Here is a 26,256-nt window from a genome sequence, read left to right on the forward strand (position 1 = left end):
CAGGCTGTTCATTTCAAGGCCTTTAGAATTTAGGCTGTGCTTGTGCTCAGATGAAAATATGGTGCTGACATGGTGATTTTAGGTGTCTGTACATGCATGTGTATGTGTATGCTTGTTGATGTGTGTGTGCACGTGTAGCTGTTCCTGCATGTGCACTGAATGTGCATTTAAACTCCCGCTTACTATAAAAACAGAATAGCTCTGCTACAGCATGACATGAAAGAAGCTCTCTGACCAATTCTGATTTTCTCTGATGGGGAGAGAGAGAGGGAGACCAAAAAAGATTGAGAGAGAGAGATAGAGAAATTGTTACCTTGAGATTGTCGGGTAGCTCAGAGCGTCCAGCATAGCCAGGATTCATGGTGATGAAGACAGCACAGGAGGGGTCCAGTTTTAGCTCTGTGCCTTCAAACATCAGCATCTCAGCATGGGCAGTGATACCTGGACATACAGATCCATTTTCACAATCCCTTGCATACATGAATTACATCAAACCCTACCGTACTGTCCCTGCGGAGAAACCTTTATTACTGGGGTTTGGGTCAGGCTGGTTCAAAAATACTTTTACAAAGTACTATCAGCAATTCATCATCAGAAATGATTAGCAATTTCAAGGCTTAGTTTGAGCTAGCAAAAATCTATACCCTCTGGCTCAGTTTGGGTTTGTTAAGGAATATTCCATATTGAGGTCCAGACTGGAGTGAAGCTCTGGCACACTCTCACACACACACACACACACACACATACAAACCTCTCTGTATGGTGAGAATCTGTTGAGCCACCACAGACAGCACCTCCAGGTCAATGCGGTTGAACTCATCAAAGCAGGCCCAGGCTCCACAGGACAAAAGACCCTGGTCACACACACGCACACACGTTTGGTCAGAGTTGGTCACAGAACAATTTCTTATGTCTTTGGTGGTACTGTAGCTCATGTATGTATCATTGATAGCACAATGCAGGTGACATTTCATAATTTCTAAATTCTCATTCATTCTCACTGAAAAGTCATCACTTAACCTTGGAGATGTTGCATCTCTACAAGGCTATCTCATAAGGTGAGACCATTTCAAAATATGAGAATAAAGGCTCCCATTGTGAGAAGAACTTGACCATAGACCCCGAACTTGGCCATAGAATTAATTTTCAATAAAATTAGCCTGCTTTGAAGTTACAACCATGTCTCCTTTTAGTGTACCAAAAATTTCAGGAGTTGGGCCAATATTCATGTTGAGAACCTTAGAAATTGTGTGAAAAGGGTAGAAAATTGTCCATCTGCCTTTACTCCCACTGATAACAGCTCAATGGTAAGAGCGAAAAGCAATTGGGAAAACTGGGCACCCCTGCTGTGTCCCCCTTAAGGCTACGTTCACACTGCAAGCCTTAGTGCTCAATTTGGATTTATTGCTCAGATCCGATTTTTTTGTTTGGCTGTTCACATTATTTTTTAAATGTAGCCAATATCAGATTCCAGTGTGAACTGGTCACGGTTCTGAACTGACCCGCATGCGCAAAAGAACAATAACAAAGATGTCACATGCAGCACGCTGTCGTACGGAAGTAAACATGGAGGCCACTGAAGTCAGCGTTTACGGTTTCATTTATAAGTTGATGTGCAGTGGAAGCCAGCGAATTCGTGAGCAGATGATAACGAGGACGATGATGAGAAAGAGAGCCAAATTTTTAATTATGGCTTTTTGTGGAGCAATGGCTGCTACTTCTGTACGGAGGTGTGTGTGGACGCGGAGTCGGAGCCAGGAGTGGTGGGATCGTGACGTGAATGGCTTCACTGAAACAGATTTCATCCAAAATTTCAGGATGTCAAGGGCTACTTTTAACTACATCTGTCAGCGCTTCTCCACAAGACTCTCGCAGCAAGACACTCAGTTCAGGCGACACATCTCCCTGAGAAAGCGTGTAGGAGTTGGGTTGTGTCACCCCAAATACTTATGATGTCTAACACCTCACTGTCCCTCCACTGACTACCTCCATCGCAGCTGTCTTCCATGTTTGTATTCACCGAGTGACTCCCGCCAGCGCAGAATTGTGACGAATGTCGATCTCGAGTGACGTAAAAGTCGCATGAATTCCGATATGACTGTTCAGACTGAGGTCGCATTGCAAAAAATCAGACCTGTATTTGATTTAGGACCACATATGAAAGTGGTCCAAATCAGAATTGAAAAGATCAGATTCCATGTGATTTGTGCTGTTCACACTGTTATGAAAAAATTGGCCAAGATTTGGGCCACTTTTGCCTGCAGTCTGAACGTAGCGGGAGGTGTTTAGAGCAGGACAAGTTTGTACACATGCCTGAGGAGAACAGTAGAGCAGACGAATCCAGGAAACAAAATGGTCCCTAAATACAAAAATATTACCAAGATCAGACAGTGACACTGTACGTTGTCGAAGGCCTTTTCTGCATCAACTGAAATTACTATCTCCTGCTTAGCAGAGGAGGATGGAGTGTGAATGACGTTAAGGAGCCTTTGAATATTTGTGAAGTGTCTATTTTTCATGAAGCCTGTTTGATCATTTGATATTAAGGTGGACAGGCGTCTCAAGGCGACAAGCAAGTGCTTTTGCAAGTAATTTTGCTTCTATGTTTAGAAGTGAGACAAGGGGGTATGAAGAACAGCTAGCGATCTTAAGGATCATGGAAAGAGAGTCCTGAGTGAGACTAGGTGGTAGCAAACCTTGCTGAAATGAGTTTTCAAACATCTCTAATAGCAGAGGGGCAAGTTGGCCTGCAAATTCCTTATAGAATTCTACAGTTTAATAGCATCTGTGATTTCAGAGATTGTTAATGGCATCTTGGCGATATTCAGAAGTGATCTTAGGTAAACCCTGCTTTGAGAATTCAGATGTATATAGTTGAAAATAAAAAAGACAAAGGCATTGTTTATTTCTGCAGGGTATGTCATGATTGTACCACTGTTATCTTGTATTTGAGTTGTTAGCTCTGAAGCTGACCTACTCTTTAACTGATGGGCAAGTAAACGGCTGCCTTATCCCAATGTTCGTATACAGTGCCCTGTGCCCAGAGTAAAAGCTGCTCCACCTCTCTTATGGTTATCAAATCGAGTTCAATCTGCATACCTATCCTTTCTGGAGATTAAGTGGTAGCATAGTGATGATCAAGGTCCGCTATATAATCTGCCAATTCCTGTTGATGACGCTTCAGGAGTTTATTAGCATTTATTAGCATTATTTTTACCCTGATGAATGATTTTAGAGAGTATGTGCTGTACTCACCTTAAAGAACTTGCCCAGAGCAATGTAGTCCAGTCCGTCAGAGCAGTTGAAGACCACACACTGCTTTGCCACGGCTTTGGCCAAATCCTTGGTTGTCTCTGTCTTCCCTGTGCCTGCCGGACCCTCAGGGGCCCCTCCCAAATGCAGGTGGAGAGCTCCAAATAGAGTGCTGAGGGAGAAGGAATAAATCTAATCTAACAAGGCAGTCAATGTACCGTCAGGACTAAACCATGTAACGCCTAATGACCTGTCAGTGACGATGGCCATTATAGAGGGTTTCTGGTTTCCTCACTTAATATTTGTGATGATATCTTGATGGACAGAAACAAGGAAAAACAGGTCCACCCCAGCTTGCCAAAAAACACTCCAAAATTACACAAATTTTGAAGTGAATGAGAACCTCCCCACAGGAAGGCTTGTTGGAGCTGTATTCTGGCAGATGGCCGTTTTTGCCAAATGCTGGTCTTTGAAACCCACCCCAACCTATTTTACCATGAAATATAGACATTTTTGATAGATGCAATGCATGATATTCTGTCCCTAAAAATTGTGTCCCTTAAGTTTTGTTGGCAAATTATATTAGATGCAGGGACTTGGCCATACCTTTAGTGGTTTGGTGAATTGATAACCCTGTCTCAATCCAGTAGATAATTGACTGCTGTTACAGTTTGTTTTTTAAATTATATGTAAAAACTCACCTATCCCACACCTTTTTGAAGACATAACTGAAGTGAGTCTGTGGTTTAGTTAGCCCCAAATCGGTACTCTGCTAGACATTTTACTTTCTGATCTTTTTGACATCGAGTCCCGTCCAGCTGGCCCCAGTCCCTAAACTCACCATTACTATAAGCAACTGCTTATAAATATATTGTAAGTGTTTCTATCCCTTGTAGTTGAGCATAGTTTGAATTTTAGATGCATGCATCCCCAACAATATAAATAATAAACTTCTGAAAAAGACAAACAGTGAACTATTGTTGCTAGGTCTGTGAAGCGTGTCTGTGTAGTAGTTTTACCGGTAGCAGCGGTCAGTGAGCGGGGTGATGACCAGCCGTGGGGTGTTCCCCAGGTACTCATAACCATAGGCCAAACCAGCATTGATCATCTTTGTCTGGAGGCGGTTCTCCTGCACAGGTAAGACAGGGGTCAGAGGTCAATGCTTGGCTAATTATTATGCATAGAAATGATGACGTAAAGATGGAAATACTGAGAGATGCTAATTTCTCTGTCCTGATGTGCGGGAAATACAGGCCACAATTTTGAACAGGGTTGATATCGATAAGAATGGCGATGACGCGGCCAAAAGGCCACGCCTAAAAAGTACGGTACAAGTGCGAAACGCTATTCAATTTCTATGGGCAAAACAATAAATCGCCATTTTCTGTGGTTGCTTTTTCTGTGTTCTAATAATTTATGTGAAATATATATGGTGTAAATAATTTGTCCTTACCTACCCTAACCGTGACTGTCAAACAACAGCAAGATCATTAAAATGTTTTTTCTTGAAGTCTCAAAATGCTAGCATGACTGCTCTCTTGAACGGAAGTTTGCACGGAAGTTTGCTAGCTTGTTAGCATTTTGTGACTTCCAGAAAATAAACATTTTAATGATGATGCAGGTCTTTGATAACTGTGAAAAGGTAACAACACATTATTTACACCATATACATTTAACATAAATGATCAGAATACAGAAAAAGCAACCACAGAAAATGTCGATTTTTTTTGTTTTGCCCATATCACTTGTGCCACACTGTGGGTGTGGCCTGTTTGAAACATCACGCCATTCTTATCTACTGAGAGGAGAGGGCATTGTGTTGGAAAGGTATTTCTATTTAAAAGTATTTAAATAGAAAATTGATCTTGCAAATGTACATATTTCATTATAGAGAGACCAATAACATGAAAATCTGCATTATCTTTTGTGCTTTAAGGAAGCCCCAAGTTAAAAATCCTTACTGATGAGAAGTATTTCAAAGGGTTATTCATGCTATATCCTATATACCCACATTCAATCTGATTTTCCCATGTGAGCTCAAGTCAAGATCACCTTTTGTTAAACAACAGTCGAGTCCCACTATACCCCTATTGCCCCCCCCACGCACAAGTAACCCATCTCACATACCACCCAGTAGTAGCGCAGCTGACTGAGCCACTCAAAGTCATTCTCATCACTTATGCCCTTTTGGACCAGCGAGGCCAGCACATCCCTGGCGTGGACGTCCAGCACCACCAGGGCGCCCAGGGTGACCCGGTTCTGCTTGGACAGCTTGCCACGCACAAGCGTCACAATGTCGTCAATCTGCCTGTTGTTCTGCTGCAGGTAGGCATCTAGGGCCTGGAGGAGAGGAAGAGGGAGGGGGAGAGTAATGTGATTAAATAGTAGGCAGGGTAGCTATCAAGACCCCTCCTATAACTGGAAGGTAACAGGTTCGATCCCTACAACAACTAATAAGTCCATCACTGCTAACTTGTCCATGAATCTATGAGTTCTTCCCTATGTGGTGAAACACATACATTTGTGTGTCTCAGAAGGATATGCAAAAAAAAAAAATCATGTAATATGAAGATGATTGACATGCTCTAAATGTAATTCTTCCAAGGTCCTGCTTCATAAACCTGTATTTAAATTCAGTGACTAGTTAGCAGACCTCGGTGTGTCAGCTCACGACCACAGAGTTGAGCTCTTCATTTGATCTGACAGATTTAAAGTCGAGATGAAATGAAAAATGCCTTTTTAACCCTTTTAGATCACACCCCCGGTCATATTGTGCACCTATTTAACAACATATGCCAAAAAAAATACAAAAAATCAATTTCTTTGTATTCTTATATCAAAATTCAATCATGTTTTCTTCCTGTAAAACAAAATATGCCGTGTGCTTACGTAAGCAGGACTCAACCAATTTCAACCAATAATATCATGACATCCACCCATCAATCAATCTTCAACTTTTAGCGCACAGAGCTAAGATTCATTAGTTTGCTAGCTAGCAACAGCATGGTACTTCGGTGTGTCTTCGGGTGTTATGACACGCCCACTTTTCAACGTTCAAATCAAATTCCTCCCAAGGTTATGTCCCGCCTGTCTTTCCTGTTTCACTCGGAAATACGTCACGATACGGAAGTTAGATACTTTCGAAATGCTGTTTCATCTCGACTTTAATACCTTTTGTAAAGTAAGTAAAACTTTATTTATATAGCACTTTTCAAACCAGAGGTCATGAAGTGCTTCACACAAGAAAAAAATAAAAGAATAGACAAAATACAAGGTGTTACAATACAGTAACAGTGAATAGGTGCTACAATACAGTGCAAAGCAGCATCAGTATGACCAACAATACAAAGTTAAAAATAAACAATAAAATGTAAGAGAGCAAGGCCAAAGCACATTTGTAAAAAAAAACCCCACAAAAGAGCGATGAAAGTGGCAGACATGAGAAATGGTAAAATGGGATAGAAACCAGTAAAAAAAACAAAACTTAAAAACAATACATGAAACATTACTTTAAGCTTGTTCAAACCAACTGTTCGGCCCAGTTAACAGGTTCAAGTGCACTAAATGCTGCTGTTCACACTCACCTCAGTCTCCACGTTGTGAAGCTAAAGTACTTTTGAATTAGATGATGGTCAAGTGACACTGCCCACAGTTAAGTTATTTCTGTGAGTCATGGCTTTGCACACCTTTTTTCCTGAGGTGATGGCTTCGTGAATGTCCTTGGTCCAGTAGACCTGTGAGACACACAGCACGGTCTGGCCTGGCCAGGCACGCACCCAGTTGATCCTCTGGTCCTTGGGGTATGCCTCGATTGCCTCCCCAATTACCTGAAATGGACCATAGGAGGGACAAGAGCTTTAAATTCAATCAGCTACAAGTGGAACCCTAACATCAGAGCTCACTTTCAACCATTTTAAACCCTGTAACTCAACACTCAAAATAAACAAAAGTATATATACAATTATATAGAAATATGATGATATTAATAAATATATATTGATACACTATTATAGTAGTGTATACAGTAGTATATAGATAGGTAATGGCTTACAGAAACATACATTTTTCTACATGGTCCCTTCATCCATGTATTTGGACAGATTAAGTTTAGACAGATTAAGTTTGGCTGAAAATATCCTGACACTAAACATGGTGGTTTTAATTCAAATTCACTCGTATTGAGTCAATCCCAAAATAATACCAATATTACTATATAATACACAATTATAAATACAATATACAATTCCAAAACCAAAGAACCAAAACATCAAAAATGGGCCTAAATACTCTCCACTTCAAATAGGTCTGCAGCTCAACTTTGATGGGAGCAACACAAGAAAACAACTTTTAAAAATATGGCGGTACAACTGCCTGAGCTATGAGAGGTCATAGTTGTCAAAACCTTCTTTGTCTGTCTGAAATATATTTTTGTGGACAAGGAAAAAAATATAAATTTTTGGGAAGCAGTAATGCTGTGTGTGGGCTGTGAACATAAAAATGTTATTCTTGCCATGCACCAGTGAGAAAGATGGATATACAAGTAAGATTTTTGGAAACAAATAGTCCAAGAAAGTACCAGACAGCACCTTATGCAGGGAGGCGGTCATGCCGTTCTCCAGCTCCAGAAGCCACTTCTCCACCTGGCCTCTGGCTTTGGAGGTGGAGATAATGTCCAGCAACTGCACCACCTCGCCCTCGCTGCTCTTCATGTGGGTGATGTCCAGCACATCAGTGAACACCACGCTAGCAATGCCTTCAAAGCACTTCTTCAGATGGGGCTGCACCCTGGAGGACAGAGAGGCAAGAAAGACAAACCACTAGGTGTAAAATGTATATAAGTATCATTCAATGTCCATAGTGTGTTAGTCTAGTGTCCATATGTTCCACTGACCCACTGTACTGTATCCTGTTGACATGTGTCAGATGAAACTGGAAGTTGTCAGTATGTCTGCACCAATGTCACCAAGACAAATGTCTGTACATTTATTGTACTTGTTAATGGAAACCTTGAGAAAAGAGTGTTTTTTGTGTGGGTGAGGGAGGGTGCTCTATTGGTCTACACTTATACTATGTATTAGTGTTTGTTGCCAATCATATTTTGAAAACTTGCAATTTATTATGTTAATAGTTGTTTGAATCACGTATTCCTATTGGCTAATGAAGAGGCACGTTTCCTTATTTATACATCTGACTTCCTGTACCCTGAATGAGCCTGATGAAGCTACAAGAGGAACACGTAGCTCGTTATGATTTTAAAATAAAAAGATCCTTTTGTATCAAGTCCATTGTCCTGGGTCTCAAGTGTGCAATTACAGCCATATGTGGAATTCCTTTTGCTCTGTTTATGTTTTCCTTGCTGATACCAGCACCTCTTGACTGACATGCTGTACACAAGGTTTTTCCTCTTCCTCTCTCCCTTCAGAGATGAGTGTAAATTGTTTGTGAAAAAAAACCAACTGAAATCCTTCTACAAAAAAAACAGACAAATCACATCCCTGAATGTGGGTGCATACTGTACATATTATCAAGGGGAGAAATACATTTCTAGGTATCTCATTATGAAATACTTTGCGTATTGCCATAATGAGAAGATGTAGCCCAACTGTTTGTCTGCATGAAAAATATTATGAAGGCTAAGGGCCCTATCTTACACCTGGCGCAAAGCGCAGCGCAAGTGTCATTGCTAGTTTCCGACCGACGCAGTTGTCATTTTCCCGCCCAGCGCCCACGTTGTTTAAATAGCAAATGTACTTGCGCCCATCTGTGTGCCAATGGGCGTGTTGGTCTTAAAATGAGGTGTGGTCAGGCGCATTGTTGGCGCATTGCTATCTTGAGGCAGCGGAAAGCGGAAGGCGCAGTATTTTCCTGCTATTTAAAGGGTGCATTATTCAGATAGTAAAATGCGCCTACATAGGCAGGTGCACAACGCGCGTACACTCTGCTTGTTACACACACAGGGACGTGCAGCAGCACACAAACACAGTGCCGGCGCGTGCCAATCAGGCGCCCTGGGCAAAACTATAAATGCCGCCCATCCACACGTTCTCACGTTTTATCAACTATTTCACGTAGGGTTGCCAACTCAATGTTATTTTTTTTTGGGGGGGGGTTATACAAACTCAAAAACTAATAATAATATGATGCCCATTGTTATTGCCACACAATGACCCACAGCATCAATCAGTTCTCTCTCTCTCTCTCTCAAACACACACACACAACGTTACCATGCAAAATAGAAAAATAGGATCATCTACTATTAAAATGTTTACCAAAATGTTGCCAAATGCCTTCACCATTACGCAATGCCAAATGCCAAAAACTACGTGTCCCTCTCACCATTACGCAATGCCAAATGCGCAACGTGCATGTCCCGTTAACCATCATCACACATTGCCAATTGCTAAATACGCAACCTACAACCAAGAAAAACAACACAGTAAATATGTAAAAAGCACAGCCCAGCAAAAAGTCATGAAAATAAACTGCAAAGGCATCTTACCTCCACCCAACGCACAACATAGGCCTACCCGACGCACACACACATCGCCCTTGATTGGTCAAAACATTACACTGCATTCAAAACAATTTAGTAAATCCTCCCCAGTTGTGTCTCATGTGCGCCCCGGGTGGCTTTTGCCTTTTCATTTTCTTGCTCTCCACATACACTCCATTCCACTATACCCATCAATGATCTAGCCGGGCCCGGCGCCACGAGGGAAGACCCCCTTTTTTTTACTTAATGACCCTGATGCTGTTGGCTATTATTTTGTTGATTTTAGCATAGCCTATAGATCTGCTCGCGCTTTCACTTCGCGCACGATCCGTTTCCTCAGCAGAAACCCGTTTGTTTCTCCAACTTGCCGAATCCACCATTTAAATAGCAATGCGCCAAGGTGCAAGTGCACCTGGCTTTTAAAGGGAATGGGAGATGACACTCTGATTGGTTTAATTCATGTTACGCCCAAAACACACCTATGATTAATTAAGAGGCTAAGTACAACCCCTTTGCGCCTTGCGCCTTACTTTGCGCCCAGATTATGCACCGTTTAACTAGCAAAAGTGGATTTGGACACGCCCTAAATGCACTTGCGCCATGCGCTTTAGACCATGCGCTATGGATCGTTTAAATAGGGCCCTAAATGTTTGTTATTCACATATAGAAGCATCCTCGCGGCTCACCTCATCTTGATGATAATCAGATATTGATGTTAGTCCAGGCAGGGAGCATAAAAGAGATACAAATCAAATCTCCTACCAGCCATACTCATAACAGTCTAGAGCCTCTCTGAGGCTTTTAAAAATATGCTTGGAAAAAGTGCTTTGTTACATCATCTAGGCCTATATCCATGCAAAATATATCTATTATGTATTCAACTGTACATTTGGGAAATAAGAGGAACATGAGCAAGACAGAAGTCTTACATCACCAGAGAAGACATGAAACAAAGTGGGCTGAACAAAGCCAAGTTTCCTAAGAAAAACACTGGCTGAGACAATTAAAAGGGTTTAATAGTTAAGCTCTACATTGAAAACTTTCAATGCAAACAGGGGAATGGCTGGCAAAGCCAGAAAATCAATTGACTAGCACTCCCATACCTAATACAGCATTAAAAACCCAGGCATACCATTGCAGATTGGGCACCCCCATTCCTCCACATCCCTGAACAACAAGCCTCCTTTTCAGCCTAGCATTGAATTCATTGCCTCAAATCCTTCAACAACCAAACTAGCACTCTCCCCACCACTACACTGCCCATCACCCCCCAAACCCTGCGGAAAATCCCATCTTTACAGAGGAGCTGATGACTGTATGCATCTGTGATGATGTGATGAGAATCCCCAGCAGCCAAAGCAAGGATGAAGGGACAGTAGAGAAAAAAAAAGGAGAAATAGAAATAGCAGGAAGAGAGTAAGGGGCTGGAGCATCCTTTGTCTGGAATCACATTCATTATTAACCAAATACCCTGGGTGAAATGAGACAAGGGTTGCTTATCAGTGGGGGCCTTGCTTGTGGGGGAACCACTGTGGAGGTAAAGTAGGCCAGAGCGTTGCATACACAAAAAGAAGAGGAGCTGCTATAATTAAATTCCCACAGTTAGTTGAGGATTTTCAAGGCTTGAAATTAGTTTTCCAAGGCCCCAACTCTCGTAAATTGCTTTTTTTTTCTCTTTTCGATTTCCTCCTTTCCCACTCTCTCTTTCTTTTGAGCCTTCATATTGTGGTGAAGAAAATTGTTTAGCTTTAAGTTGGTTGGTGGCTACATACACAAAGTAGTTGTGACACAGGTGTTTACTGACCTGTGGATGCATACACCATACACTGAAAAGCCATGATTTATTTAAATCTATGTACTGTTTTCTGCAAAGTTGTATCTGACTCGTATCTGACTAGTATAACGGTGCTCGTTCTTCTCTACTGTGTCTGCAAAGTTACACTTTGCCTGTTTATATGTATAACTCATAACAACAAATAATTTTATCCATTCAAATACTATTTAATACCTTTAGTTTATCCTATAGTGAGCAGTAATTTGAGCAGTATAACTATAGTAACACGTCTTGTCCCCAAAGGCTTTATAAGGGAGTTTTCAAGAGCAATGAATTTAGTGGGCCACACAATCAGTCTAGTGATTGCCTGCCTTAGTTGATTTGGATTCTGAGACCTTGAGTACACTAACACTTGCCAACAAAAAGAACATTCTCTAAGTAATCAAGGGAACTCTGGTCATCCTAACTTCATCCAAAACCTAGAAACTACACTTACAATTATTCTGCGCACTTTTTTGCAACCTTATGTATTTCAAATTTTACCCTTAAATCACTATGTTTTACGATAGCGTAACTGCACTAAAAATACATGTTGAATCAATAAAGGTGAATAGGACAAATTATTTCATCTAAATATCCTGATTGCTTACCTTTGATTGCTACCTTTGCTTCCAATAGGAAGGAAGAGGCATATTTCAATAAATTTGTACTTTGCAATGGAACAATGTGACACCTTTTGATTTGATCTGATACCATTTCTATCTCCGATATCTGTCTCCAACACTTATATTTTCTGGTACCGTCAAGGGACCAGCGTAGAACAGAAAATGTCATTCATTCAGTCATTTGAAACTCAGTCACTCACTGAGCTGAAACCCTGCCTAGGTCTGGGCTATTGATACGTTACGTAGTCAAGTCTGTTCTGCCCACTGGGGTCCCACCTGCCAGAACCGCTATGAGTGGTGCCACTACATACCTATCACTCAGGTCCAGCTGGTCTTGATAATGATTGTAACCAGTGGAATGGTATTTTCACAAAAAAAAAGCCGATTGGGTACATCCCTATTTGTATTTTTAGCCGTTTACCTGGTGGGGTCTTTGGTCTCAGAGAGGATTTCCAGCAGCTCATCATTGGACAGGAAGAAGAACCGCGGGAAGTAGAGGCGCTTCTTTTCCAGGTAGTTATTGAGACCTTTGAGGATCATCTCCAGAAACTCATTGGACTTTTTTAGCTTCTCCAGCATCTTGTCGATGGCTACCACTGCCAACACATGCTTGTCCTGCCACAGACAGGAGAGAATCGTATTTAGAGTAAAACCTCACATTGGTAAAATATTTTCACTTTCACATACACTTCTACAAGAATTTCTTAAAAGTCAGCCACCAAGATTGGCCAATCTTGCTTGGTCACTACCATACCATACCAACATAATATGTTTATAAGTCCAGCAAGTATAAAACACATACTCCTAGCACATAAACAAACATTTCTAGTGTTTCCAGTTCCAGTGTTTGTTCCAGTTCCAAATTGACCCTTACTTGAATTCCTATTGAATGACATAAGGACAAATTTGAAACATTGGCATTATACATTTTTGTTTATCATGGTTGAATAAGACAGGAAGATGGCTTTTTTTATTTTCATATTTTCCTAGCAGTAGAGGGCTGTCACTACTGACTTGAAGGTAAGGGAAACACCGCAATATCTATTTTCCTTTAACAACATGCACTGGATGTTCCACAGTGAGATTCATGCCCACTTGTCACACAGCCTCCTAAACAAATCTAGATGATGGGGCAGAAATAGAGACTTCTCCTGAGGCCTGTCAAGCAACTACAATACATTTCAGCTCTGATATCATCTCATCTGTACACTAATTCAGCATGTAGCCTCTGACCCCCCCTCCCCTCCAAGGAAGGGTCTAAATAAAAAGTCTATCTAATCTTCAAGGGTAGACGGGGAATGCATGAGCATGCTCACAAGGATGCTAGCAATTCTGAAATGCAGCATGCTGCAGAGGCAGCCAGACATCCTCGCAGAATGAAAGACAACACAGGAAGGAGCATAATTCATAACAAGGCTGGAGCAGAGGTGTGAAAAGTGAGGTGAGAAAAGAACATGCCCTCCTTGCCTCTTATCACTGACAATTCCTCAAAGGAAGGGGACGGTTAGGATGAAGAAAGATACCAATAAAGAGAGAAAACTCTCTTTGGTTTTGGTTTGGGAATACTCTCTTGAGAGTAGATATCAACATGCATCTGCATTTTTTTCATTATCATTCATCCAGTCTTACTAGAAACTATAGTTATAAACAACAATAAAAGACCTAGATATTATAGATGTGTTGCTGTAGCACACAAAGATTGTACAGAAGGAGTTGTTTGTGTTGGGCAGTATGTGCAATACAACCATTTTACAGTATGCTGCTCTGGAAAGAAAATTACAATCAATACTGTTCAAAAAGCAACAAAGAAGAGGATGTGTTGCATTGCTTTGACCTGTCACAAATTCTGCTTTGTACCCAGTAAAGGGTAGAGTCCAGTGAAGAGAGGTGCAGCCAATGAAAGACACTTTTTATCTCTCTGCTCCAAAGTATGCTGTGGCCCCACACAGACTATCTAGAAAGAGATAATAATTATTTTTCCTCTCTCGTGATTGCTATTGATTTCTTATTACCTGTGGTGACTGAAGTGGAAGCAGTGGCTGTAAATTAAATGATGACTCACACCAAAGTATTTTTTTTCCCTCCGGGCTCAACTTAAAAAGCAAGTAATAAAGAAGTAAGTAATAAGCACCCCCTTCGTGCGACGGCTTTCTTAAATCACTCTTTGTAACCATGAAAACGAGTCATTGGACAATGCTAATGAAAGAAAGGGGGAACTCCATTTTCGGAGATTAAACCCCTACTTGATTGGATTTTATGAGGCAATAGTCTCCTTTCTGTGGATGAGACCCAGGCTACTGTAACCGACTCCCACATAAAAGGCTAAATCAAATCATCAAGCTCATTAGCCAAGCCAAAGGAGAAGACACATAGATATAAAGCCTGATTTGGTTGGGTTTGAATGGCCCAAATCTCCTCTTTTCTGTCCTTTTGTAGGATCAGTTGGGTGATGCCATACAATCATATTGGCTAAGGGTGGCTGAGGGAATCATAATGATTGTACTTCTCATAGATTTCATCAGACTTGTGATTTTGGCCCATTCTTCAAGAAGACAATGAAATAAGGGGGCTATTTTTATATTCAGCGTGCCAGCAGGAAGCTATTCATGAGCACAGTGAATAGATAACAATGTTCTAATGCATGTATTATGTGTGATAATGTAGTTTTTATGAGTCAAACAGATGGATGGCTTCACTGAGGGAAATGAATTATCCAAGACCGAAATAACAGGATTGCAGTCTGTGTGGAGAAAAACCATAAATTAAAAAAGTTGTTTTCTTAGTCCTAACCTGACACCAACACCCAAACATGTAGACCTGTATGTTCGTGCACATACAAATACAAACATAGGCACATACAAGAACATTCCTACCCTCCCACTTGTGGTCTTTGGTCTCCAATATAAGACTCCAATTAAAGATATGTGACAATGTCAGCACATATTTTGTGACAGTTTACTCTGAGAGGGAAGGAAGAGACTTGTGTCACTTTCCTTATCTGTTTTTAAGTCTCCTTTTGGCTTTCTTTCTTTCTCTTTCTCCCTCTCTCCTTTCTGCTTTTCTCTCTCTCTTCTCAGTTCAGGAAATACTGACAGCTTAGTAATGACTCCTCTTAGTGCAACACTCCATCCTGCCAAGCACTGTGTGTGTCTTCGCGAGTGTAACTACGAGCGAGCTATTCTCTTTTTTGTGACTATTATTGGATGTCCGTTCATAATCCATCTTTTCATTAGTACACAATAACACTCTAGTCTTAAGAAACTCATCAAAAAGCTCAGAAGGGCAGCGGCTTCTCCTCCCCTCAGCCCATTAAAGGGGACAAGGGTCGTTATGGAGGTTGTGGTGTGCTGGTGTAGTTAAAAGGAAACTGGTTCAAGGAAGTATGTCTTTTCAATTAATTCTGCCATGGTTTTTTTTGTCTGTGATTCTGTGGACAGCAATGGATAATTGACATATTAAAGCAGAGAGTAAATAATGACTGGGAGAAGATGAAGTTGGGTTGGATGTTGAGGCAGCAAGGTGCTGGGCCAACAGTGGATCTTGAGCAGCTCCCAGTGGTCGGTCTGATGACTACAGCCTTGGCAGAAAATTGAAATCCTTCTGTTTTGTTATTTGAGGGTAGGAGAACTGCACAGTAGCCTATTTGCCTTCTTGCTGCACACTGTTATGTGGCAGCATGCAGTTGAGATGATTCCAATTTCATGCACTGCTGATCTATGCTATGGACGAGGTGAAGGGGTGTGTTGTTTGTCAGATTTTGATGCAGACCTATGGACCTATTTGGAGGAACAATTTTTTTTTCTCCACTAACTGGCCTATGGTGAATAAGCATCATTAGCTTTACTGATTGCAACCTATCAAGAGATTACAGTATAACAGCAAAATTAATGGTGCATAGTCATGTATCATAATTTTGGTTTCCACAATTAACACCAACTCAGGCCACAGAGCCTATTGTAGGTAAATTGGTCAACCACCACATTCACCCCTATATTTACTAAGACGTGCAAATCAGTAGCACATGCCTAGCCACTTTCAGAAAATGCCATCACCTGTGAGGAAGAGAAGACACAAGCTGTCCTAAACTGAATTCTAAGTGTTTGTTGATGAGGCAAAAAAGTACATTGAAAAGTCTGTGCATGTGGGCGCATGAGTGAGTGCACATGTGTGTGTGTGTGTGTGTGTGTGTGTGTGTGTGTATGATTTCAGCTAATAAACCAGCAGCACACTATGGTTGTGGTGCTGAACGGACAACGGTTATCTGTCCCATCTATGAGACTGAGAGAATGTAGAAGTTACACATCTTTAAACAACCACCCACACCCTTGAGTCTCTGTCTGACATCACCTCATGCAGCCTGCTGGACGTTCACGGACTAGGTGTGTTTTCTATTTTGGTAAATGTGGTGATCTTCAGATGATCTATTGCTCTGATCACATTTGGGAATCCTGCTATGGAACAGAAATCAACTTTGGTGGTGCTTATTTCATCTGCTGCTTGTGGGAAAGAGGTATGTCATCCTGCCACTTTAGCTTTGTCTTTAGTACAGTGCAAGAGTGATGTGACATCCCTGCTGTATATGCCACCATCCGCTGAAAAGACCCTGAGGCCAAGAGATGAAGATTCGCCAAAAGTTTGGGAAAAGCGGGCATGGCATGACTCCTCCTGGTCCATGATTCCAAGTCGAGCCTTATTTCTTCCAGGAGAGATAGAATTGCATCACTTGCCAACCTATTCCTATTTTTCACCTCATCCTCTCACATCCCAAATAGAGTAATACAGAAAACACTCTCTCCTTTGGTGGTCTACCTCTCTCTCTGTTTCCCTGTAATATCAGAATAGCAGTCACGTTCTCATGCACAAAAATAAGACATGCTTTCTCTGGGCGTTAAATCCTGTGCGCAATCAGAGGTGAAATTAGCACTTTCTGGTTTAATAAATCAGGTGGAAGGATTCATTTGAATAATTTTAATAATCCCCTCCACCATTTTTGCAGCTCAACAGGGACAAGCCCAAAATACATGTATATGTAGTGAAAAACGTAAAAAGTCTGTGCCCCAGTTCAGTGTCAGCAAAATGCATTTTCGCCTGGATAGTAAAAAGCATTTTTTCGCATGGATAAAGGCATTTGCACCAGTGCAAACCTTTAATAAATATGGGGGTTAACCTTCTAGGTTCATATGGGTGTATTATGAGTTGAATGCCATCTAGTGGACTGATTTGACATGTTCATTAAAATAATTTGTTGGTGTTTTTTTTTAGTCATGAAGTTTACTTGCTAATTTGTTAAGTACAAAAATATTATTATGTCTTCAGAATGTAAAAGCAAATATTTTAATTTTGGGATTGCCTATGCATATTTTGGGACAGTTAAAAATATGTTTTGGGACGTTGGTGAATAAATATAGTTTTTCTTAGCCCTGATAATCATGATTAATAATCATGATCACGTCTCACAAAATGATTGGGATTATCATATCATTGTAGCCATGATCGGGCAGCCCTACATTACAACACTTTTAAGTGTGGCATATTGGCATATACTATAAATTGCATATATTAAGTATACATTAGATTATTTAATACAGTATATTGTGCCACCAGTTTCTTTTTGAAAATTGAAAGCCCAAATTACATAGTAAAGGGTTTTATCAGTATTAGCGTGGTATTTCACTTTCTAAAGTCATTATAGGTGCATGCACTCACTCACACACACACACACACACACACACACACAAGAAAGCTTCTCATTTCACCACAGACACAGCATCGTGCCAAACGTTCGCACCAAAATGTAACATAACACCCCTTGCTGACACACACATCTCACAGTAGACAGTATGCGCGTACATCTGTGTGTGGAGGCTCCCTGTCCCTTGGTGACCTCATTTTCTTTGTGGCTCGGCACGGCCCTGCTCCTTCCAGACAAAATCCATAATTTCTATTTGATGGTGCAGTCAGGCCAGGCTTTCTGGAGGACACTGCCTGATATTGATGTGTCTCATTTCAGGTCTACTGAGGACGCCAATTACCCTTTGGAAAGTCTTTGGGGGTGCTGGTGGAACACTCGCGTTCTTGCCCGCTGTTTTGTTGTTTCTGTCTTGCTCTCTCTCTTTCTCTCTCCTCTGTCTTTCTCTTACTGTCTCTCTCTCTTTTCTCTCTGCTCTGTCTTGTCTATTTCTGCCTCTGTACTTCTCTCCCTCTCCATCTCTCTGTGTCTCTTGATCTGTTCTGCATCTCACCCTCTTTTTTGTTGTCACTCTCAATCTCTTTCTCTGTATGTGTGTGTGTGTGTGTGTGTGTCATGGTTATTATAGTTTTATAGGATTTTTCACTAGGTTTTATTTTTTTCTAGTTTTAAATTTGTATTTCAATAGTTATTTAGTTATAGTAGTTAGTTTTCTGTGTGGGTTTGAGGCTTTTTGCAAATGTTTAACGTTAGTTTAGTTCTTATTTAGTTTTAGTTAGTCTTTTTGGTAGGGGTGGTATCTTTTAAGTATAATGACGTAAGTTCAGAACAGGTGTTTTGTATATGTTTGCAACACGTACTGTGTAATACAAACAATAAATATATGTATATATATACATATATACATTAATTGACATACATTTTTCAATACATCCTCAATTAACTTAAAGTTAGGACCACTTGGTTTCTACAGCAATCTGAATTCTGACCATTTATCTCAAAATAATCCCACACGGGACTCAGGTGTTTTCTCCCAAGTACTTTCGACATGAATAACGGTGATGGCATTGGCAACGCTGGCACTTTCTCTGAGAGCAAGCGCTGCTAATGGGGGCCTAACAAGTCGGTCTGCAGGATAGTGCTATATTGTGTCCTAGTCAGCGTTCAGCAAAAATAGCCAAAAGTTCTCCACCATTCACCATTCTCCTTTTTGCCCTGCACATAAACAAAAAGACAGAAACTAAAAACATTTAACATATATTTATTATATATTTATATTTATTTATATTTAACTTAGTTAGTATAGTTTTAGTTCAGTGTTAGTGTTTTCACAAAGTCTACTATTTTAGTTTTAAGTTTTAGTTTTAAGTTTACTATGACAGCTTTGGTGTGTGTGTGTGTGTGTGTGTGTGCATGCGTGCGTGTGGCCCCACCTGTTAAGGTTTGAGCCATCATAGAAAGTACAGCTGTGTGATGGATAAAATGTAAGGTCTGGTTATCATGGGCAACCCTATGTTTTAATAAGCACACACACCTCCAAATCACTCACACACAGACACATACACACACACACACACACACACACACACACGCACGCACGCACGCACGCACGCACGCACACACACACACACACACACACTTTTTTGCCCACAAATGCAGCATGTTCTGTGCTTTTGAAGTACTTCTATTATGAAACTGCATGTTTTAGGTGAGAATGGAGATAGCAGGGACTGTAGCTACTTCTATTTACTTTACTTTGACAGGATAATGTACTGTACATTATCACTCAACCCTGTTGCACTACACAGATATCACACCAAGTAGCCTGGAGCTATGCAGACAAAACTTAGCTGTAGATACACTGAAGTAGACAGACAGATCAGATATAAAATTACATTGAAGCATCTAAACATGGAACAAAATAACACGTAAGCAGACTACAGAGCAACAAGTAGACAAAACATGCAGAACCACTACATAAAACAGAAAAATGACAATAAATGACATAAATGACAGTATCATCAGAGTACATTTGGACTTCAGAACCCTGAAGTCACCCTGAAAATCATTTATATAATCATTTATATATAGGCTGAACAGGTCCCATGATAGACCCATGATAGAGCCCTTATCTGTAACCTACGTTACAGATAAGGGTGGCTGATAAGACTTAATCCATTTTAAGGCAACATGGGAGAAGCTGAACTCGTTTGTTATCGAAGTTAAACAATTTTGTGAGGATGACTTCATGGTTAACGGTGTTAAATTGATTCCTCAGGTGTAGAAATACAGCCCCAACAACACCCTCCATGTCCATTTTAAGCCGCTGCTGTTGTGATGAGCAGTTGTTCTCCAACACATGTCTCAGAAACCTTTGACAGCATACTACCAATTGATAATTGGTAGTATGCTGATGGGCCTGCAGTTACTCACGCCTATTGGGTTACCTGACTTTAACATATTGGGTTGCCTGGCATTAATCATCTTGGTACTGGGGCATTCAGAAAGCTCTCTCAAACAGAAGTCATGCTGTGTTTCATGTATTTGTACTGAGTTTAACGAACCAGTGGTGTTACTCAGTGCCAGTGCTTTGACCGAATCAGCAAAATAGAAATTAAAAGCATTTGCTGTTTCAGCTGCATCTTTTAATAGACTGCCATGTATTTCTACATGTTTTGATGTATTACCGTGATCTTTGCCTGTCAACTTTGCAAAATTCTCCCAGATTAAATTTGTATTTCCCTTTGCTTTCCAATTGCGTTATCAAAAAATGTTATTTAACCAGACAGCTTTCTTTCATTAACCTATTTCTTTGTGTAGTCAACCTACACTGCCGATGGGCTCTCTTTCCATTCTCTCGCTCTCATTTTTTTCTGAGATTATCAATTACTTATAATTATAATAAAACGTATTATTGTTCTGTCTGTAACTAAATGTGCTACTCTCATCTTGGTTGTCTTGGTCATCTTTTCACTTGACCCCTCCACAGGGAGGTCAAAGGGCAGGTCAGCTGCAAAACTGTGCCCCCAGAGTTGGTAGGGATTCAGTGTCTTGCCCAAGGACACCTCAGCAAAGGTAGATGCTTACACCACCCTGACACTACACCACTCTGTTGCCCTAACAAATAGTTAACAAAAGAAAAGATACTTACCAGGGAGACTTGCTTCATGGTGTCCCTCCAGGTCTTGTCAACGGTGGTGAATCGGCGTCCCTCCTCGGGCATCTGAGTCATGATGTCTGGGGAGCTGAAGATGGGCTCCAAGTACAGCCAGGTGGACTGCACCTTCAGCCACTCATCCAGGATCTCTTGGAGGAGCAGCAACTTGCCCTCCCACTCCCTGGAGGAGAAAATGACAACACATGAACAGGAGTGGGATTTTTTAGAACAAAATGTCTTTTAGGGCAGGCGATGTTGCACACAGTAAAATAAGGAATTTGTTTCTTCGCATATACCTCTGTGACAAATATATGCTCTCTAGGTCAAATTATGTTGACTAAAAGCATCCTTGTTAAACTCGAACAGCTGAAAGTAGCCCTAAAAAGTGTACTTACTTACAAGCAGCAAAGCTACAACTACGCTCAAGCATTTCATTTTTTGTCTAGATCTCTTACCGTATTTCTACCTCGAAAGGCTTAATGAAGGGCGAGCCCCTCATGGTTTGCGTCTTGATGATGTGATCGTCCAGCAGCATCTGCACCTCATCCACAGATGACAGGATGGAGGTGCCCGTCTCTCGGTAGGGCAACAGGCTAAACTCCATGTCGCCCCACTCACCGGCCATTTTCTCCATGGCCTTCTCCAGGGAGTACTCCTTGCTGGCCGCCTCACTGATGCCCTCAAAGCTGCCCAGGTGCTGTTCCAGGTGCAGGGGCAGGAAGTGAGCCACGCAGGCCTGGTCATCGGCCGGCTGCAGGGAGAAGCCGGCTACCGCCGACATGGAGTCCCAGTGGCGGTCGCGCAGGCCCGGGTTACACAGCACCTACAAGGGAGGGAGTACATTAACTGATAAAAAATTTATTAAAATATGTTGGTGAAAGGCATTTCAATTTAAATGATGATTTAGTAGCGTGAAATAACAAAGTGATAGACTAGTGATTTTGACTTTGATTTTCAAATCGGTTCCCAAAAATGTTTGACCTGATCCAAATTATTGAAGACAATAACACAATGATAACCAAACTGTGAGTAAAATGTGAATGTTCTGCCTATCCAGTTTGGCTGATTCAGCTCTTGAGTCTTACCTGCACCAGAGGGATATTCTCTTTGAAGGACTCCACCTCAGCCTTCACGCTGGTGGCTATGTTCAGGGCTTTGGGTGTGTCTGCGAAGCCTTTCTCCAGCTTGTAGAGAGCGCGCCAGTAGTTCCCAACATCCCCCTCTACCTACACGGATGGGATTAGCATTACAGAGAGGCCAGAAATAATGTTATAAACCATAACTTATGCTTTCATTTTGCTAAATATGAAGTTCTCAGACTCAATTTGCCATACATATATGCATCAGAAGCAGCAGGGAGGGAAAAAAATGAAATATGCCAATAGAAAGTAGCTCATGTTAGTTACTGAATGTAGCACCAATGGTAATTTTCTCAACTGAATCAAGAGTGATATTTTAATGAAAATCCTTTTTTGGTTACTATCAGTCAACCTGTAATATATAATGTATTTGTTCTTTCTTGTTTTTATATTCATGTCCTTTGTTGGACTACAAAGTACTTTGTGATGAGCCTGTTAAAAGTGCAAAAAGAAATAAAACTCAAATACATACAGGGGAATAGCCAGAATAAAGGAAACACCACATGAAAAAGGACTTTAACTTTGAAATAACTAAAACACAATTTCAAACGCAGTTACACAAGCAAGTCATGTAAAGCTGAATGCCAATTAGCAGTAGGCGTCAACTTTAAAAGTGGTCTCCCTTTTTCCAAACTGTTAAACATTGTGTTGCATGTATAATATTGTGTTGCATCTGTATATACTGACAATAGGCCCGATGATTAGTCTGAAAGATCATATAATGGCTAAGGAATATGAGGTAATTTTACAGGACCAGTTGCACCCAATGGTTCAACCCACAGTTCCTCCTGGCATTCCAATATTCCAAGATGATAACACCCCCATACACCCTGCTAAACAAATTCAAGAGTGGTTTCATGAATGCCAGGGAAATGTCAAATGGCTTCCATGGGCTCCCCAGTCACCAGATCTAAACATAATTGAACCTGTATGGGAAGTGCAGAGGAGCACAGAGTCCAAAGAATCAACATTCACATCCAAACGACATCCCACTACTCACAGTTCAGGTCATGTATTACAGAATTCCAAGGAGGACTAAAGCTATTCTGAAGGCAAAGGGTGTCCTTGCTCATTATTAGGTGCTAGATATTCATATGTTTGGTGTTTCTGTTATTTTTGTCTACCCTCCTGTATCAGCATGTAACAAAGTTATGGCCTGCTGCTGGTACCTTGTCTGGGTTGACATCAGACAGCGGCCCATGGACCCACTGCTGGTGCTGGTTCTGGAAGTCAGAGGCCGTCTCGTAGAGGCGTAGGAAGGGCATGAGCTTATCCTGGACCTTCTTGCGCTGCGGGTACTGGGACACAGGCCAGCCGAAGGCGTCCTCCTCTTGGTTAAAGCCATCAATCTTTCCAGACGGAGGGAAGGGGTGGAGGGAATAAAGAAAGAAAAAAAGATTAAACGAAAGAACGAAGGAGAGAATGAAAGAGAGGAAGAAAGAGAGAAAGAGTGAACATATCCGAGGCAAACAAAACACCAAGAATGGACAAGGATAACCTACCAACGCCACATTAGTGTCTATTATTACACCAGTAGCCAATTGAGTTATTCTACAGCCGATACTGCCCTCTAAAGGTTAAATATTTGACAGCATAAATAACAGAGAAGTTGGTGAAGGCATTTGCCAAGTCCCACATCAAATACACTTGCAGTTTTGTCAAAGTCACAGACTCCAGTTAGCCTTGAATCATACTGCAGACAGCCATCCTACATGCCCAGGTTGTACTGATACGGTCAGAGATGAGAAAAAAAAAGCAGCCAATGCAGTAATTTACCCAAAGAATATCATGTTTGATCATGGTCTGGGCCTCAGTAGAAATATACTTAGTCTCATATACATCATACCTGTCTGTAATTGGTATCTTAATATACAAAACTTAGAACTATTCATTCATATCATTCAAAACCTCAACCACAAGTCAGGAGTCCCCTATACAAACAGTCAGGTTGATCTGTAGAGTTTTTGCATTCTGTTGTGCCCATGTTGCACACATTTTATTGAGTAAACTCCAATATTGACCTATTGTCGGTCTCCATGGTTCTTTATTGACTGAACTGTTGCTCCTGATTCAGAGTTGGTTGTATCCTGAGACTTTGACTCTAACTGAGCTCCAAAATGCTACAACCTGTTTTTTTTTCCACTGGTAAGCCTAGAAGTCCTGCTGTACCTTTTCCATGGCTAACTCCAGTTTGGCACTGAGGGCCTGGGCTTTCCTCAAGTACTTGCTGAGATCCGTCAGGTCTCCAAAGGTGGTAAACTCCTCCACCTGCATGCTGTAGCTCTCCAGCTCCTCCACAAAGCGCGCACAGCGCAACTGAAATGAACACACACACACGGACATGCACACATTGTTTACTAACAAACCGTGTTAGTATCTCCATTCACTTCAACCTGACATAGCTATTTAGTTGGTTTGTTGTTTAATTTAAAACATCCATAGACAGATAGACAGATAGACAGCTAGACAGATAGATAGATAGATAGATAGATAGATAGATAGACAGACAGACAGACCAACCGACTAACAGACCTTGAGGCCACTCTGGTACTGCTCTGTCTTGTCCTTGATGATCTGTCGGTGTTCCTCAAAGATGGAGGGCATACGCGCTTGCCACTGGTAGGTCTGCCTGTTGAGCTCCATGTCCGTCGGTGACAGGGTGACGTAGTCTATCAGGAAACACAGAAGTGTGATGGAGTCGGCCAGTCTCTGCTCCAGCAGAGGTATCTCTGTTCTCTCAACCTTGTCTACATAGGCCTGGATGGGGGTGGAGGGCAAAAAGATAGACAGATGTAGTGCTTCCTTTTTAATCATTCAGCAGTGGTAGCGTCACCACAGTGAGAAAATTGCCACCATTGATAAAGGAAAACAAATTATGCCATGGATTATAAACTTTTCTTGCTTATGTTTTGGGGGGAAATAAGGCCCAAAACATATGCAAGAAAAGTTTAGAATCCATGGCATAATTAATAAATAAAGTATTCAATTATTGCTACTGTACAACCTGTCCTAGAAACAAAATGAGGACCAAAACTGGAACAGACATTAGAACCAAGACCAAAACTAATCCAAACTGAGAAATGCTACGAAAATTATTAGGGAGGCACTGGACAGGAGATAAGGAAAATGCAAGGAACAGAAAACTTGAAAGTGGAATGACTTCCATGAACCTACAAAAGCTGGTGTTAACTTTAAAATATACCGAAGTCTCAAATGGTCCATATCCACATTGCTATGCTGACCGAATAGATTCAATATATTCCTGGTATGTGAGAATGCCTTTCGTGAAACTAACTGAAAAATGATAGCGAGCATTTTATGTTTGGCAAAACTGTTCCCATCTATAATGATGCTTTGGCTATTACTGACACATAGATCTGGAACAAATAGTGGTATGGTTTGGTTTAGCCTTAGATGTCATATGGGTGGTGAGTAGAGAAAAGCAAAATGCAAAAGGCACCAGAAAGTTTAGAGTCTGAGTCACTGGAAAGTTCCTTAAAGTCAATATAGTGTACTTTTCTTAGACTGACAATGTGACCTGAAACAATCTGAACTGTTCAGATGTTGTAAACCCAACCTGTCTGCTACCCCAAATAAGTTAAAACAAACACAAATAATTATTTACTATTTTATATTATATATTAGTATATTATTACATTATATAACTAATTGACTCAAGTCTGTTTAAGTGTGATGGTATTAAGCTACTCCACAGTGTACATCAAATTGGAGCCAGTCATTACATATGTTGTAGACAGTGAAATAAAGCATGTCTAGACTGAAAACTTGAGGGACTCAATTAAAGAGCACATCACCCAGACACAGGGGACCCATGAGGAGCCAAACAGTTTCAACATTAAGTCATAATGGCCCTTCAAGTCCATCTAATCCCACCTCCAACTGCTTTGGTCTGAGGTGTGAGGGACAATTAGTTATACACAGCACGTCGCACCAAGCCGGCCGGCGTGACGAGAAGGGAGTTAGTACCTTGAGCTCCATCAGTTTCTGCGTGTCGGGCGGCATGCTCAGTGCCTTCTCAGCAATCCTCTCAAATTCATCACAGAGCCTGTGAGTGAGAGAATATTA

At 41.1% G+C, this 26,256-nt stretch overlaps 1 protein-coding gene across 1 annotated transcript in view; it reads right to left on the reverse strand.

The window, feature by feature from the left end:
- dnah7 (dynein, axonemal, heavy chain 7) overlaps positions 1 to 26,256 on the reverse strand; it is a 92,202-nt gene that overhangs the window by 59,586 nt on the left and 6,360 nt on the right. Inside the window, exons 12-26 of the mRNA XM_071897834.2 lie at positions 26,158 to 26,236; positions 24,703 to 24,927; positions 24,340 to 24,486; positions 23,340 to 23,519; positions 22,117 to 22,257; positions 21,487 to 21,854; positions 21,026 to 21,212; positions 12,607 to 12,800; positions 7,839 to 8,037; positions 6,939 to 7,079; positions 5,380 to 5,592; positions 4,272 to 4,381; positions 3,256 to 3,424; positions 752 to 854; positions 314 to 441 (exon numbers count right to left, since the gene is read on the reverse strand). Coding sequence (XP_071753935.2) covers positions 314 to 441; positions 752 to 854; positions 3,256 to 3,424; positions 4,272 to 4,381; positions 5,380 to 5,592; positions 6,939 to 7,079; positions 7,839 to 8,037; positions 12,607 to 12,800; positions 21,026 to 21,212; positions 21,487 to 21,854; positions 22,117 to 22,257; positions 23,340 to 23,519; positions 24,340 to 24,486; positions 24,703 to 24,927; positions 26,158 to 26,236 — 2,584 coding nt within the window. The remainder of the gene's footprint in view (positions 1 to 313; positions 442 to 751; positions 855 to 3,255; positions 3,425 to 4,271; positions 4,382 to 5,379; positions 5,593 to 6,938; positions 7,080 to 7,838; positions 8,038 to 12,606; positions 12,801 to 21,025; positions 21,213 to 21,486; positions 21,855 to 22,116; positions 22,258 to 23,339; positions 23,520 to 24,339; positions 24,487 to 24,702; positions 24,928 to 26,157; positions 26,237 to 26,256) is intronic.

Source organism: Centroberyx gerrardi, chromosome 10 (genome assembly GCF_048128805.1).
Source record: "Centroberyx gerrardi isolate f3 chromosome 10, fCenGer3.hap1.cur.20231027, whole genome shotgun sequence".
NCBI lineage: Eukaryota > Metazoa > Chordata > Actinopteri > Beryciformes > Berycidae > Centroberyx > Centroberyx gerrardi.